This window comes from Euleptes europaea, chromosome 1 (genome assembly GCF_029931775.1).
Source record: "Euleptes europaea isolate rEulEur1 chromosome 1, rEulEur1.hap1, whole genome shotgun sequence".
Taxonomy (NCBI): Eukaryota; Metazoa; Chordata; class Lepidosauria; order Squamata; family Sphaerodactylidae; genus Euleptes; species Euleptes europaea.
The window spans coordinates 121,490,821-121,503,071 of record NC_079312.1 but is presented as its reverse complement, the minus strand read 5'-3'; the positions used below and the strand labels follow the sequence as shown (position 1 = coordinate 121,503,071).

At 46.5% G+C, this 12,251-nt stretch overlaps 1 protein-coding gene across 1 annotated transcript in view; it reads right to left on the bottom strand.

Moving 5' to 3' along the window:
• The window catches only part of B3GNTL1 (UDP-GlcNAc:betaGal beta-1,3-N-acetylglucosaminyltransferase like 1), a 274,115-nt gene that overhangs the window by 81,271 nt on the left and 180,593 nt on the right, over positions 1–12,251 (bottom strand). The window contains exon 7 of the mRNA XM_056850830.1: positions 4,886–4,981. Coding sequence (XP_056706808.1) covers positions 4,886–4,981 — 96 coding nt within the window. The remainder of the gene's footprint in view (positions 1–4,885; positions 4,982–12,251) is intronic.

The window sequence follows — 12,251 nt, the reverse complement described above, 5'->3', positions numbered from 1 at the left end:
CAATCTAATTAAACGTAGAGGGGGTGGAAAACTCAGTGAGGGGATTGGGGTGGCTACCTCAGTATGTCTCATAACAGGCTTGAAGGCATATTGCTAGGAGGGCTTGTTTTAAGAGATTTTATAGTCTAATTTATCATTGGTTACAGCACTCTCTTTCTTGGATACTTCTCAAGTACTGATGTCTGTTCAGTTTTACCCATAATGTGCCAAGAATATCAGTGTCTGGGTTTTGTCTTGATTTTTCCCCCCAGAGCACCTTGACAAACGATTTGACAATCTCACTATACTTTAATTCAGCTTCTAAAAAAGCAAAGCTGGACCTAATGTTTTCCATTCCAAAGCTTTTTTTAAAAAAAAAAAAACTCTCAGAGAAAGAGTGGAAACATTCACTTTTTCTAACCTTAAATATTCTAATGTTCCTTCCTGACGCACGTCCTGTTTCTCAGCACCATCTATTCTCTTCCTTGATTCCTTGTCATAGGGTGTGAGGGGGAAGAGCATGCAAAAATATGGACAAAACCACTTCATCTGCAGGTTGTGTTTGAGGAACATGAAACTTACATTGCTATCTTCTGTGTAGGATACATCAATTCCTCTTTCCTGAATTTATTTTGAAAGGGTTGCGTCTAAAAGTCCTGGGGTCGGATCCAGACTCAATTTTCTGCTAATGGGAGGGGTAGGGTGACTTCGATCAGTTCCTTCTGCAGCCTCCGATTTGCCTCCCATGCTGTTGCTGGGGGTCTCCTGTCGCTCAGGAGCAGCATTTTTGGGAGGTCAGTGGGCTGCAGTGGTGGAGAGGAGACAGGAATGTTCTGTTGCACTGACAGATGTGACTTGCGTGAGCAGAAAAATTAGTCTGGATCCAACCCCCAGTCTGGAAATACTAAAACAAAGCATGAGCCAGTGACAGAGAAGTAAATATTAAACATCTAGTGAATATTAGAAAGTTGGGGGTAGAAGACATATTAAGGCCAGTGATCCCCCAACTTCTGACTTGTTTTTTGAAATAAAATTGGAGGCACCCTTCGCCCTTATACCTGAAACAGTTACATTTTATCTATTGCACTCGCCTTTCTTCCAAACAGCTCAGGATGATATTTGTGGGTCTCTCTGCCTCTGTTTTATCTTTGCAGCAAACCAGTGAGACAGATTTGGCGGGAAGGGAATGGCTTGGCTTAAGGTCACCCAGTAAGCTTCATGGCCAAGTAGGGATTTGAATCCAGGTCTCACAAGTACTCGTCTAGCAACCTAACCATTTGAAAGGAGTCAAGTCCTAGATTCATGTTAAGACCCAAAGGGCAGCCTCTTCTTAGTATGGTCAATTCTGCTGCAACCTTGAAATGAGAGCGTCTGACTTAAAATTCCATGCAGAATTATTCCAGTCTAAGGCCGCTGAATTCAAAGGGGCTAGACTGTAGTAATTCTGCATAGGATCACACTGTGAATGACCTATTCCCTGTACAAAGGCTGATGTGAAGGAAAGAAAGCAGGCCACAGTAGAAGCAAAGCAGGCAGCCTCCTTCGTATTTTGGGTTCACAGCAGTCTTTAATTATGTGATTAATGGATTGTACAAATCCCCCTCATTTCTATCCAGTTTTGTTTACCTCCATAATGATGGCAGAAGCTCAAAAATTTGCTCACCCAATGAACACAGTTTTTGGTTCATTGTGGCAAAAATCCTTTGCCCTTCTTTTTGAATGCAGACAAGGGCTGGGGAAACTCGTGGACCTCACACTAATATTAGAAAATGTAGGTTGAAGACAAAAGAGGCGGCTGGAGAGAGGAAGTGGAGGAAGAAGAAGAGCAGGAGTGAACTTCAGGATCCAGGCCAGCAACAGATGTAAACCATCGCTGTCTTCATCCATAGGCCTGGAGGGAAATCTCTGTCTTATAGGCCCTTCAGAACTGAGAGTGATCCATTAGATCCCAGGTCTTCTTACAGAGTTCCCTCAGGTAGGGTCACAGCCAAAAATGACAAGCAAGATCCAAAGTAAATAATAAAAGGCACAGGTGAGCTAAAATATTCAATGACAAAGGAATATTGGGATCTCTTATATACTGCTTACTACCATGGGAAGACGTCCTATCAATTAAGATCTTTGTTAGAGGTCCTTTCCTCCCAAGTGCTTCTGCCTTCTGAAGATGAGTGGCTATCAAGACTGGACTTTTTCATTGGTGACAACTAGGGGTGTGCATATCAATATGCTGAATTTTTTAAAAATCCTGAAAAATACCTTTTCGGTATTTTTCAGGTGTGTGTGTGGGTTAACCAGGCGAATAATAGTGGCAATAAATGGGAGCTGAAAAACGGACCCGAATAATGCTGAATTTATTCTGCATTATTCAGGCTGCTTTGGCCCCACTGCCATTTCCCCCCTTCCCCCCTCTTCCTTCCCCCCTTAATTACCTGCTGGCTGCCTCACATCACGGTGCCCGCCTTCCCCGAAGTCCAGAGGGGGGGGGCGCACAGATCTGAGCTGACTCCAGGAGGCAGTGGGGATAGGAACACCCCTCCCTTCCCAGCCACACTTCTTGCCGGGTTGGGCCTCCACGTGAAAGTCTGACCTGGCAAGTAGCATGGAAAGGAAGGCAGGGGCATTCCAATCCCTGCTGCCGGTAGAAGGTGTTTTTTTGGTATTTTCGGGTTTGGGTTTATCAACCCAGTTTTAAAAATAAAAAATAAAAAAAACTAGGTTTACCAGGTTTTTTTTTAAAAAAATTCCTGGTTTAATAAACCCAAACCCAAAAAATACCAGAAAAAAAATCAGTGTACACACCTAGTGACACCATCACTGTGGATCTTTCTCACACTCAGATTAAGCTGGCACCTATGAAAACTTTTAGGTTTCAGGTGAAATACATCCTATTCAACTTCAGTTTTGTATAGGCTGGGATTTTGTTTGTTTTTTCAGTGAATTTAATTGGTCAATGCTCTCAGTATGTTTATAGTAGAAAAACAGACTAGAAGTCATATATATAAGTAAATATATTTGCATTTTAAAAACAAAATATAGTGAATCCTCCACACAGAACCTGAAAACTTGGACCCCATGTAGTTGTAGAGTGCTAAAAAAAGGTGTTTGGTTTTTTTCTCCCTATCAACAGGTTGTGCAAATGCTTCTGATTCTGCATTTTAAATGTATTACATAATAAGGCTTTTAATTCATGTCTCTGGTGTCTGCAGTTTATTCCAGCATTTGAACAGCAGGTGTACAGATTTAGCCACAAATGAGAAAAGCAGGTTGCTGCTATGGAGATTGTTTAGTACATGGAAATATTGGAATGCAGACATTTTAGTCTGTTTAAGTACTTATTGGCAGCAATGTGACACCCGAACATTACTCTGCTAGATACTAAAGGGGGAAGGGAGATCATTATTTAACATGGCAGATGGTGAATTGGACCAGTTCCTCCTTTTGCATTATTATGGTGCCTCCTCTCTGCTGGTGAAGTATTCCTCTCAATATTACCCAGGATGGGTCAAGTGTTACTGAGAGAATGTGTGTGTTTGTGTAAAGTGCCTTCAAGTCGCAGCCGACTTATGGCGACCCCTTTTGGGGTTTTCATGGCAAAAGACTAACAGAGGTGGTTTGCCAGTGCCTTCCTCTGCACAGCAACCCTGGTATTCCTTGGTGGTCTCCCATCCAAATAGTAACCAGGGCTGACCCTGACAACAGAGTACTTAGCATACTCAGGATACATGGGTGCGAAGAAAAATATGACTCCGTAAATTATCCAAAAGAAAAAGACCCAACCCCTTGCAGTTCATCTACTACTACACGTTTATTCAGTACCAACAGAATGCTAGTGGGAACTATTCAGAACCAGTATCTGCCTGTACATTTTCATCCCACTCTTCATCCAAGGAGATCAGGGCAGCAATATGTGATTTGTCCTGCACCCCCTTTTGGTACTGTCAACAAGCTGGGGAAATAGGTCAGGCTGAGAGAGAGAGAGTGATTGACTCAAGGACACTCAGCGAGCTTTCCAGCAGAGTGGGAGGAGTCCAACACCCTAACCGCTACACCCCAGGGTGAGCAAAGGTCCATCATGCTTCCCACTAGCCAGCTACAAGCTACACTCCACATGATTGTTTCCTAATGCTCAGTGAAATATCTGTATATAACCAATACAATTCAACACAGAGAAACAGTTTTAGACTCTAATGTTGGGCAAACATTTAAACAATGCCATGGCCTTTTAAACCTACCATTATTTTGCACCCAGTCACTGAGAGGTGTACCAATGACCTCTGTCCACCGATAAAAATATCAACATACTCACCTGTGGCAACCGTGCAAAGTAAGTGCAGCACCACATGAACACATGAAGCTGCCTTATACTGAATCAGACCCTCACTCCATCAAAGTCAGTATTGTCTACTCAGACTGGCAGCAGCTCTCCAGGGTCTCAGGCAGGGGTCTTTCACATCACCTACTTGCCTAGTCCCTTTATCTGGAGATGCTGGGGATTGAACCTGGGACCTTCTGCATGCCAAGCAGAGGCTTTACCACTGAGCCACAGCCCTCCACCAATATCATTATACACCAACAACCCACTGGACAGCATCATATGATCATCCACACCTTTGTTTGAGAGCCTGACCACTAACAGTATTATTGGCACCGCTACTAATTACAACACTATGGAAATATACTTGGGGTGATGCGGGGGGGGGGGGGGGAGAGACGCTTGGGGTCTTGCCTCACATCTTGCCAAATGCTGGCCCTATGTGCGCATTCCAGTGTGAAAGCCAGGAGAGCCTCTTCATTAGGTACACCTTGGTCCCTCTCTCTGGTGAGTAATTCCAACACTTAGGATTTGTATGGCAGAGGCTTCTCTTTTTACAGCATACTTACAATTATGTGTGTCTACAGCACTCACCTTTCCTCCTTCATCAAATCTGCCTATGTGACAGAACCATTCTCGGGAGCAGAACCACGTTGGCATAATAACAGTGGGTCCATGGGAAGTAAAAACCTAAAACGATACAACAACAACAAAAAAAAACACTAACAATCAAAGAAGCAGAACTGTTAACTGGCTATCACAGCCTCCCAGTCCCAACCCTAAAAGGCGGTCCAGAACGATGCCATGATGGATGGTATCAAAAGCTACTGAGAGGTCCAGGAGAATTAACAGAGTCATACTGCCCCTCTCTATCTCCTGGTGTAGTTGATCCACTAGGGCAGCCAAGTCTGTTTCAGTCCCATGACCATGCCTGAAACCAGACTGCAGTGGATCCAATTCAGTTAATTCAGAATGTAGCCTTGTTACTCAGAGGGCTCTTTCCGCTCTGAGGGCATCTTGGAGTTCGAGCTCGGGTTTTCCCGCCCTTTGCTCGGGGAGGCAGGACCAAAATCTCACTTCCTGTCCTCTGGGCGGGAAAGCCTCAACTTCCCACTTTACAAAGAGCTGAAGCTGTAGACAGGAGTAAGAACTAGAAAAAACATTGATAACCAGAACCAAACAGGTACGGAATACAACCAACATGTAAATAACAGGTCTACATCATAACAAAGTAGACAAGTAGGAAAAAACTCTGAGTCAACAAGTAAAGAATGAGAGAGTAACTGGCATGAAAGGGAAGGAAACCACCCCTTTAACTTAGGTCAGATGTGCCTGTGCTTAGGTATTAAGGTATCCATAGGTGGTAGTGTATCCCCACAGGAATGAATCATATTTTTAGACTGTATTAACCAAAAAAAATTTTTGGGTGGGGCAAGATGCCCTTCTTCCTCAGAGCGGAAAGAGCCCTCTCGGTGAGTAACAAGGCTACATTCCCGCTCTGAGGGAAAGGGCATCTTGGAGCTCGGGATGTCCAAGAGCTGTAGACTACCTGGGTGGGATTTTAATCATCATTATCCTCAACCACGTGCTGTAGCACTCTACGGCCGAAGGCTGCCTCAGCAGATGCAAAGGAATTTATGTAGTAGTGGCGGACAAAGGTGGACATGCTAGACCATGTGGCCGCCTTGCTTATTTCCTCCACCGAGGCCTGGTGATGTAAGGCTGCTGTAGCTGCTGCGCTGCACACAGAATGGGCCATGATCCCTAAGGGAACGGGAACTTTGCAGGCTTGGTAAGCTTCAGAAATGCAGCGTTTGACCGCCCGGCTTAGAGAAGGTCGAGACAATCGCCGGCCTCTGCTAGGGGTCGAAACAGAAATAAAGAGGGAGTCTGATAATTTGAAAGACGCAGTCCGGCTAATGTAGATCTTGATAGCTCTGCGAACATCCAGGGTGTGCCATTCTTTTTCTCTGGGACTAGCCGGATGAGGACAAAAGGATGGCAGGAGGAGTTCCTGCTGATGATGAAAGGTGGTGTTAACCTTGGGAGTAAACGTGGGGTCAAGGCGTAGAACGACCTTGTCCCATTGGATGATACAGAGTTCTTTTCTAATTGATAATGCCCCCAGCTCTGAAATCCTTCTCACTGACATGACCGCGGTGAGAAAAATAGTCTTCATGCCCAGAAACCTAAGGGGAACCTGGCGAAGGGGCTCGAAGGGCTTCTGAGTTAATGTACGCAGGACCAGATTCAGCCTCCATGTAGGAAATCTGTGGATGGGAGGGGGTGCGATTGCGCAACACCCTTGAGAAAGGCTTTAATCTGTGGGTGCAATGCCAACTGATGACCTCCCAGGGATGGAACAATCGTGGCGATGACAGAAACCTACTTATGCAGAGTAGCCGCCTTCAGATTCTGCTGAACCCCATCCTGAAGAAAGGCCAGGATAGATGGAAGATCAACGTTTAAGGGGTCTTTAGTCTTTCTACGACACCACCTGGCGAAGGTCTTCCAGGTGTATTCGTAGATCCTCCTTGTAGAAGGACGCCTTGCTTCAAGGATGGTGGCGATGACGTCTGAGCTCAAACCGAGTTTTGCCAAATTGCGCCTCTCAATGTCCAGATGCTGAGTTGGAACCAGGCAGGGTTGGGATGGACGAGTGGACCCTGCTGAAGTAGATCTGGTAGAAGAGGAAGCCGCCAGGGTCTCTGGACTGACATGTCCATCAGATCCAAGTACCAGGGTCTGCGTGGCCAATCTGGAGCAATTAGAATCACTGTCGCCATCTCGGACCTTATTTTCCTGATGACCCTTGGAAGAATAGGAAGGGGAGGAAATGCATACAGGGTCCCCTGAGGCCATGGAGTCAGAAGGGCATCTGTCTGTTCCGCCCGAGAGTGGTAGAACCTGGAAAAGTATCTGGGCAGCTGGTGGTTCAGATTCGATGCGAACAGATCCACAAGAAGGGGGCCAAACCTCTGGTTCACCGTCCGGAAGGCTTGAATAGAAAGAGCCCATTCCCCCTTGTCTAATAAGTGTCGACTCAACCAGTCGGCCTGAACATTTTGAACACCTTGGATGTGTTCGGCCTGAATGTGCAGAAGGTGTCTTTCCGCCCACCTGAAGATCCTCTTGGCCTCCTGGTGCAGAGCCGAAGATCTGGAGCCCCCCTGCTTGTTCAGGTGAGCTTTTGTTGCGACGTTGTCCGTCCTGATGAGGATGTGTTGGTCCTGAAGTAGATGTTGAAAGTGGCGGAGGGCTAGGAAGACCGCCCTCAGCTCCAGGACATTTATGTGGAGCTTCTGTTCTGTGGCACTCCAAACGCCTTGCACCATCTCTTTCTCTAGAGTGGCTCCCCAGCCTAGTAGGGAAGCATTTGTGAAAAGTTGCACCGGATCTGGAAGAATGAAACGCTTTCCCTTGCGGAGGTTGGAAGGTTGAGTCCATCACAGTAGGCTCCCCTTGACTTGGTGGGTGAGAGTAACAATCTTGTTGGCTTTCTTGGCGATGGAATGCTGGTGGGGTTTCAGAAGCCACTCCAATGGTCGCGCATGAAAGCGAGCCCAGGGAACCACTACTATGCAGGAGATCATCAATCCCTGAAGGCTCGCGAAGGCTAGTAGAAGGGAGCGCCGAGCTTTGGCAATCTGTTTGGCTCGCCTCTATATCTTCAGCACCTTGTCTTCTGTGAGAAATATGGTGTCGACAGCCGTGTTGATGACAACGCCTAGATGGAGAAGGCTCTGAGTAGACACTACGTGACTTTTGTCGAAGTTCACAATGAATCCGTGGTCTTCGAGTAACTGAATTACTCTGTTGGTATGGGATTGAGACTTCAATTCCGAAGGGGCACAGATGAGAAGATCGTCTAAATACGGATGGATCTGTATTGCCTCTCGACGGAGTTCTGCTAGGACTTTGTTACTAGGACTTTGGAAAAAACCCGAGGGGCTGGCCCTGTAGGTGATTCTCCCCATAGGCGAACCTCAGGAAACAGGGATGCTGAGGGAAGATGGGGATATGCAGGTAGGCTTCCTTGAGATCGATGGAGATCATGAATGCACCGTGCTTGAGGGCTTGAATGATTGAAAGATGGGTCTCCATCCTGAAGTGCTTTGGAGGCACGTACCTGTTGATAAACCTCAGGTCGAGGATGGCCCTCCAATCCCCGTTCTTCTTTGGGACCGTGAAAAAGGTGGAATACACACCCGTGAATCAATCCCCGGTCGGTACGTATTCTACAGCTCAAATGTTGAGAAGGTGGCTTATGGCATCCATTGTTCTCAAATGCTTGACCTGCAACCGTGGAAGAGGAGAGGGAACAAAGCGGTCTGGAGGAGTGGAGCGGAACTTGACTTTGTAGCCATGTTGAACAATTTGGAGGACCCAGGCATCCGTCTGGGACCCCAACCACTGAGAGCGGAAAAGTTGGAGCCTTCCGCCCACAGGAACATCTGTGGCGTCACTGTTTGGCTTTTTGGTACTTGTCCCCTTTGTCTCCTCTGAACTGGTTCTGTTGGAAGGGGCGATTGTAACAACCTTGCCTCCTAAACTGCTGCTGGTGGTTGTTGGACCAGGAGGAAAAGGGCCTTCTCTGATCCTGTCTGAAACAAGACAGGGTATGGGAGGATCGAAAGGAATGAGAAAAACCCTTTGACTCCTTTTTTGATGACAGGCATCATGCGCTTCTTATCCTTAGTCTCAGCTAACATTTTGTCCAGGCATTCACCGAAGAGTTTGCCCGCCTGGAGCTGGTAGGCCAAGAGACCAGATTTTGTTTTGGTCTCAACCTGCGAAGACCTTAGCCATAGGGCTCTACGTATGGCGGCATTGGACGACATAGACCTGGCTGAGAAAGTTAAGGCATCGAGGGAAGCATCTGATAGGAATGAAGAGGTTTTAATGATTCTAGTCATGCCATCAGCAATTCTTCTATCTGAATCTCCCAGGAGCTGGGAAATCTTCTTTGCCCAGGCTATGGAAGCCCTGGAAATAATGGCCGCAGATGCTGTAGCCTGAATAGCCAAGGCTGAGGACTCATGGACTTTCCTGGAAAGAAACTCCATTTTGCGGTCAAATTGATCCTTAATAACCACCCCTCCCTCCTCAGAGAGGCCATCTGGTGCCTGTAGGGATGCCACAGGAGAATCGATTACAGGCAGACTGAGAAGGTCCATTGTGGGGGGAGACATCTCATACAGCTTTTTAATGGACCCAGGGAACTGCCTATTCTGGGTTGGCTTGTCCCACTCAGCCTTGATAAGCTTTACAAAATAATTTGGAAGAGGGACCTTTTTAATCTGGGAAGATCCCTGAGGAAAGTAGTCCATAGTGCCCACTGGCCATGTCTCAGGTTGAGGATCCTCAGGCTTAGAGCCTGGCTCTTGATTAAGCTCAAGAGCAATTAAGGCCCTGGACAGAAAGGCCTGATAGTCTTCCTGGGAAAAGAGGTGAGGCTGGTCTTCCCCTTCAGGTTTGGAGTCCTCCGCCTCTGAATCACATTCACCCTCCTCTCTGTCTGCCTCTTCCGAAGGGGAATAGAGGGAGGCATTGTCCCTTGTCCGGGCATGGGCATAGGAGCAAGGAGCTTTAAGTGCTGCCTTAGTGGGCCAAGCTTGACTGCAGCCCTGATCACTACAAGGGGAGAGAGAGGGAGATGTAGGCCGGTTCCCCCTGTGAGAATGGGCAGGAGATCTGGCCCGGGTCCCCCTGTGTGGGACTGTAACTTGGGAAAGGGCAGCCTGGTTTGCCTGTCTCCTATCTGTAACCCTCTCAATGGCCGCCTCCAAATCCTATGGAGAAGGAGGTTCCCCCTTTTGCAGAGCCCCGGGGCGCAGGTACGCTGCTGCGAGGCGACGAGAGCCGGCACATCCACTGACCTCGAGGTGGAGGGAAGGTCGGCAGAAGTGGCCGCCGGGACACCCGAGCCAGGCTTTGGGTCCCGCGGCCGTCTATTGCTCCTTACGGGAGAGCCGCTAGCATCTTTTCTTTTGCGCTTGCCTGCTGTCTTTCCAGCCGCTGCCGGTCTTGGGAGCGGCAGTGGCGCTAGGGGACTTCCCAGCCCCCGGAGGTCTGCCTGGGTGGCTACCGGCAGCCTGCAGCTGAGGACCAAGCGAAGGATCGTAGTCCTCCACGGACAACAAGTTGTCCTCTCTGAGGACTGACGAAGCTCAGAAGGGAGAGAGAAAACACGAATAGAAACAGAACGAACGAGATTTAATGCAGAGGTCTGCAAGAGCGAGCTCTCCCCAGCGAAGGCAGGACAAAAAGTGGGAAGTCGAGGCTTTCCCACCCAGAGGACAGGAAGTGAGATTTTGGTCCTGCCTCCCCGAGCAAAGGGCGGGAAAACCCGAGCTCGAGCTCCAAGATGCCCTTTCCCTCAGAGCGGGAAAGCTCTGAAATTCTCTAGCCACCACTTGTTCAATCACTTTGCTCAAGAGTTATACATTTGAGACTGGTAGTAGTTATTCAAGCTCTCCAGAGTAGGTTTCTTTAGGAGTGGATGAACCACCCTCTTCTCTCAGGGAGGCGTTTATTGTCTCTTGGGCCAGCCCCCCCCTGCCAGATCTAAGCAGCCAGAAAAAGCACAGGTAGTACAAGTAGATGGCAGGTGTCAAATCTGGTACATGCCAAAATTAACAACACATGAAAAAACACCAACTTATGTACAAACCAATTGGAAAGTTTTAGAATAAAGTTTTAGAATAAAGTTTCTGCAACATAGTATGAGTCACAAAGAACTTAGAAGTTTTAATTCTGCTCTTAAATATCATTTTGGCATATTGAAAATGAGATAGATAGATAGATAGATAGATAGATAGATAGATAGATAGATAGATAGATAGATAGATAGATAGATAGATAGATAGATAGATAGATAGATAGATTTTTTGTGTGTGAACACATATATATACACAGCGCTGCAATCTTTTCAGGTAAGAATATATTTTAAGTTCAATTAATGTGACCCTTAATTTGTATATTTTTGAATGAATGACAGCTATGGTGAGTAATACCAACAAAGCCAGGAACTGTTTATAATCACCGTTTTCTGCTTTAAACAAATATGTCTCAAATCTAGTGTTGAAATAAACCAGAATATCCGGATTATGTAAAGTAAATCTATTCTTTCCAATAATACAAGACAAAAGTCTAGCAAGTTTGCAGACTTATCTTGATGACAAGAAGCTAAAGGAGGATACTGCACCCTGTGTTCTACACACACAAAAAATATAACTTGTATAAACTGGTTAAGCAGAACAAAAAAAAAACACCCAGAAAACACATAGAACGCAAGAGTATAACCCTCTTCTTTTGTTACTGAAAATACATCTGTATCCATGGCAAAAGCAACTCTTTGTAGACAAAGTTTATAGGTAGCAGTGTTCATTCATAGAAAAATTCCCAAACCACTATAGGCCAATAACAGTATTTTAGTAGGACTAACCAAATATCACAAAATAATGAGTGCGAATTTTTATGTTTCTCAGAACTCTTTATCAGACTGGATGTGCACAAAAAGGCGAGGGTGGGGGAAGAGGAACAGAATGGATGGGGAAATGCTTCAGGGTGTGTTAATAGAGCCCAGAGTCTGAAGCTGTAGCATTTTTAAAAGAAAGCCCAAGAAGTGTGATGCAATGTCCTCCAGACTCACCTCTGGCAATCTAAAGATTCATTTTCAATAGTCCAATGATCCACCATCATCCATAAATATGTCCCAGAAAAAAATGATGTTCCTTTCCCGAAAACCCCCATAGCATCTCCCCTTTTCCTGCTCTCTTCTCTCCTTCCCACCCTATAGCCAACTTATCATTATCTGCCCCCCTCCCATCTCCAGCTTTCCTTCTTTACCTCCCCATGGCAGCCTTTTCCCAGAAAAAGTCTGGCCCAGTTGCATGGTGGGGAGCCTGTAAGAACTTGCAAGGGGCACCTCAAATTTTCCCTGTATCCCCCCTCCCCA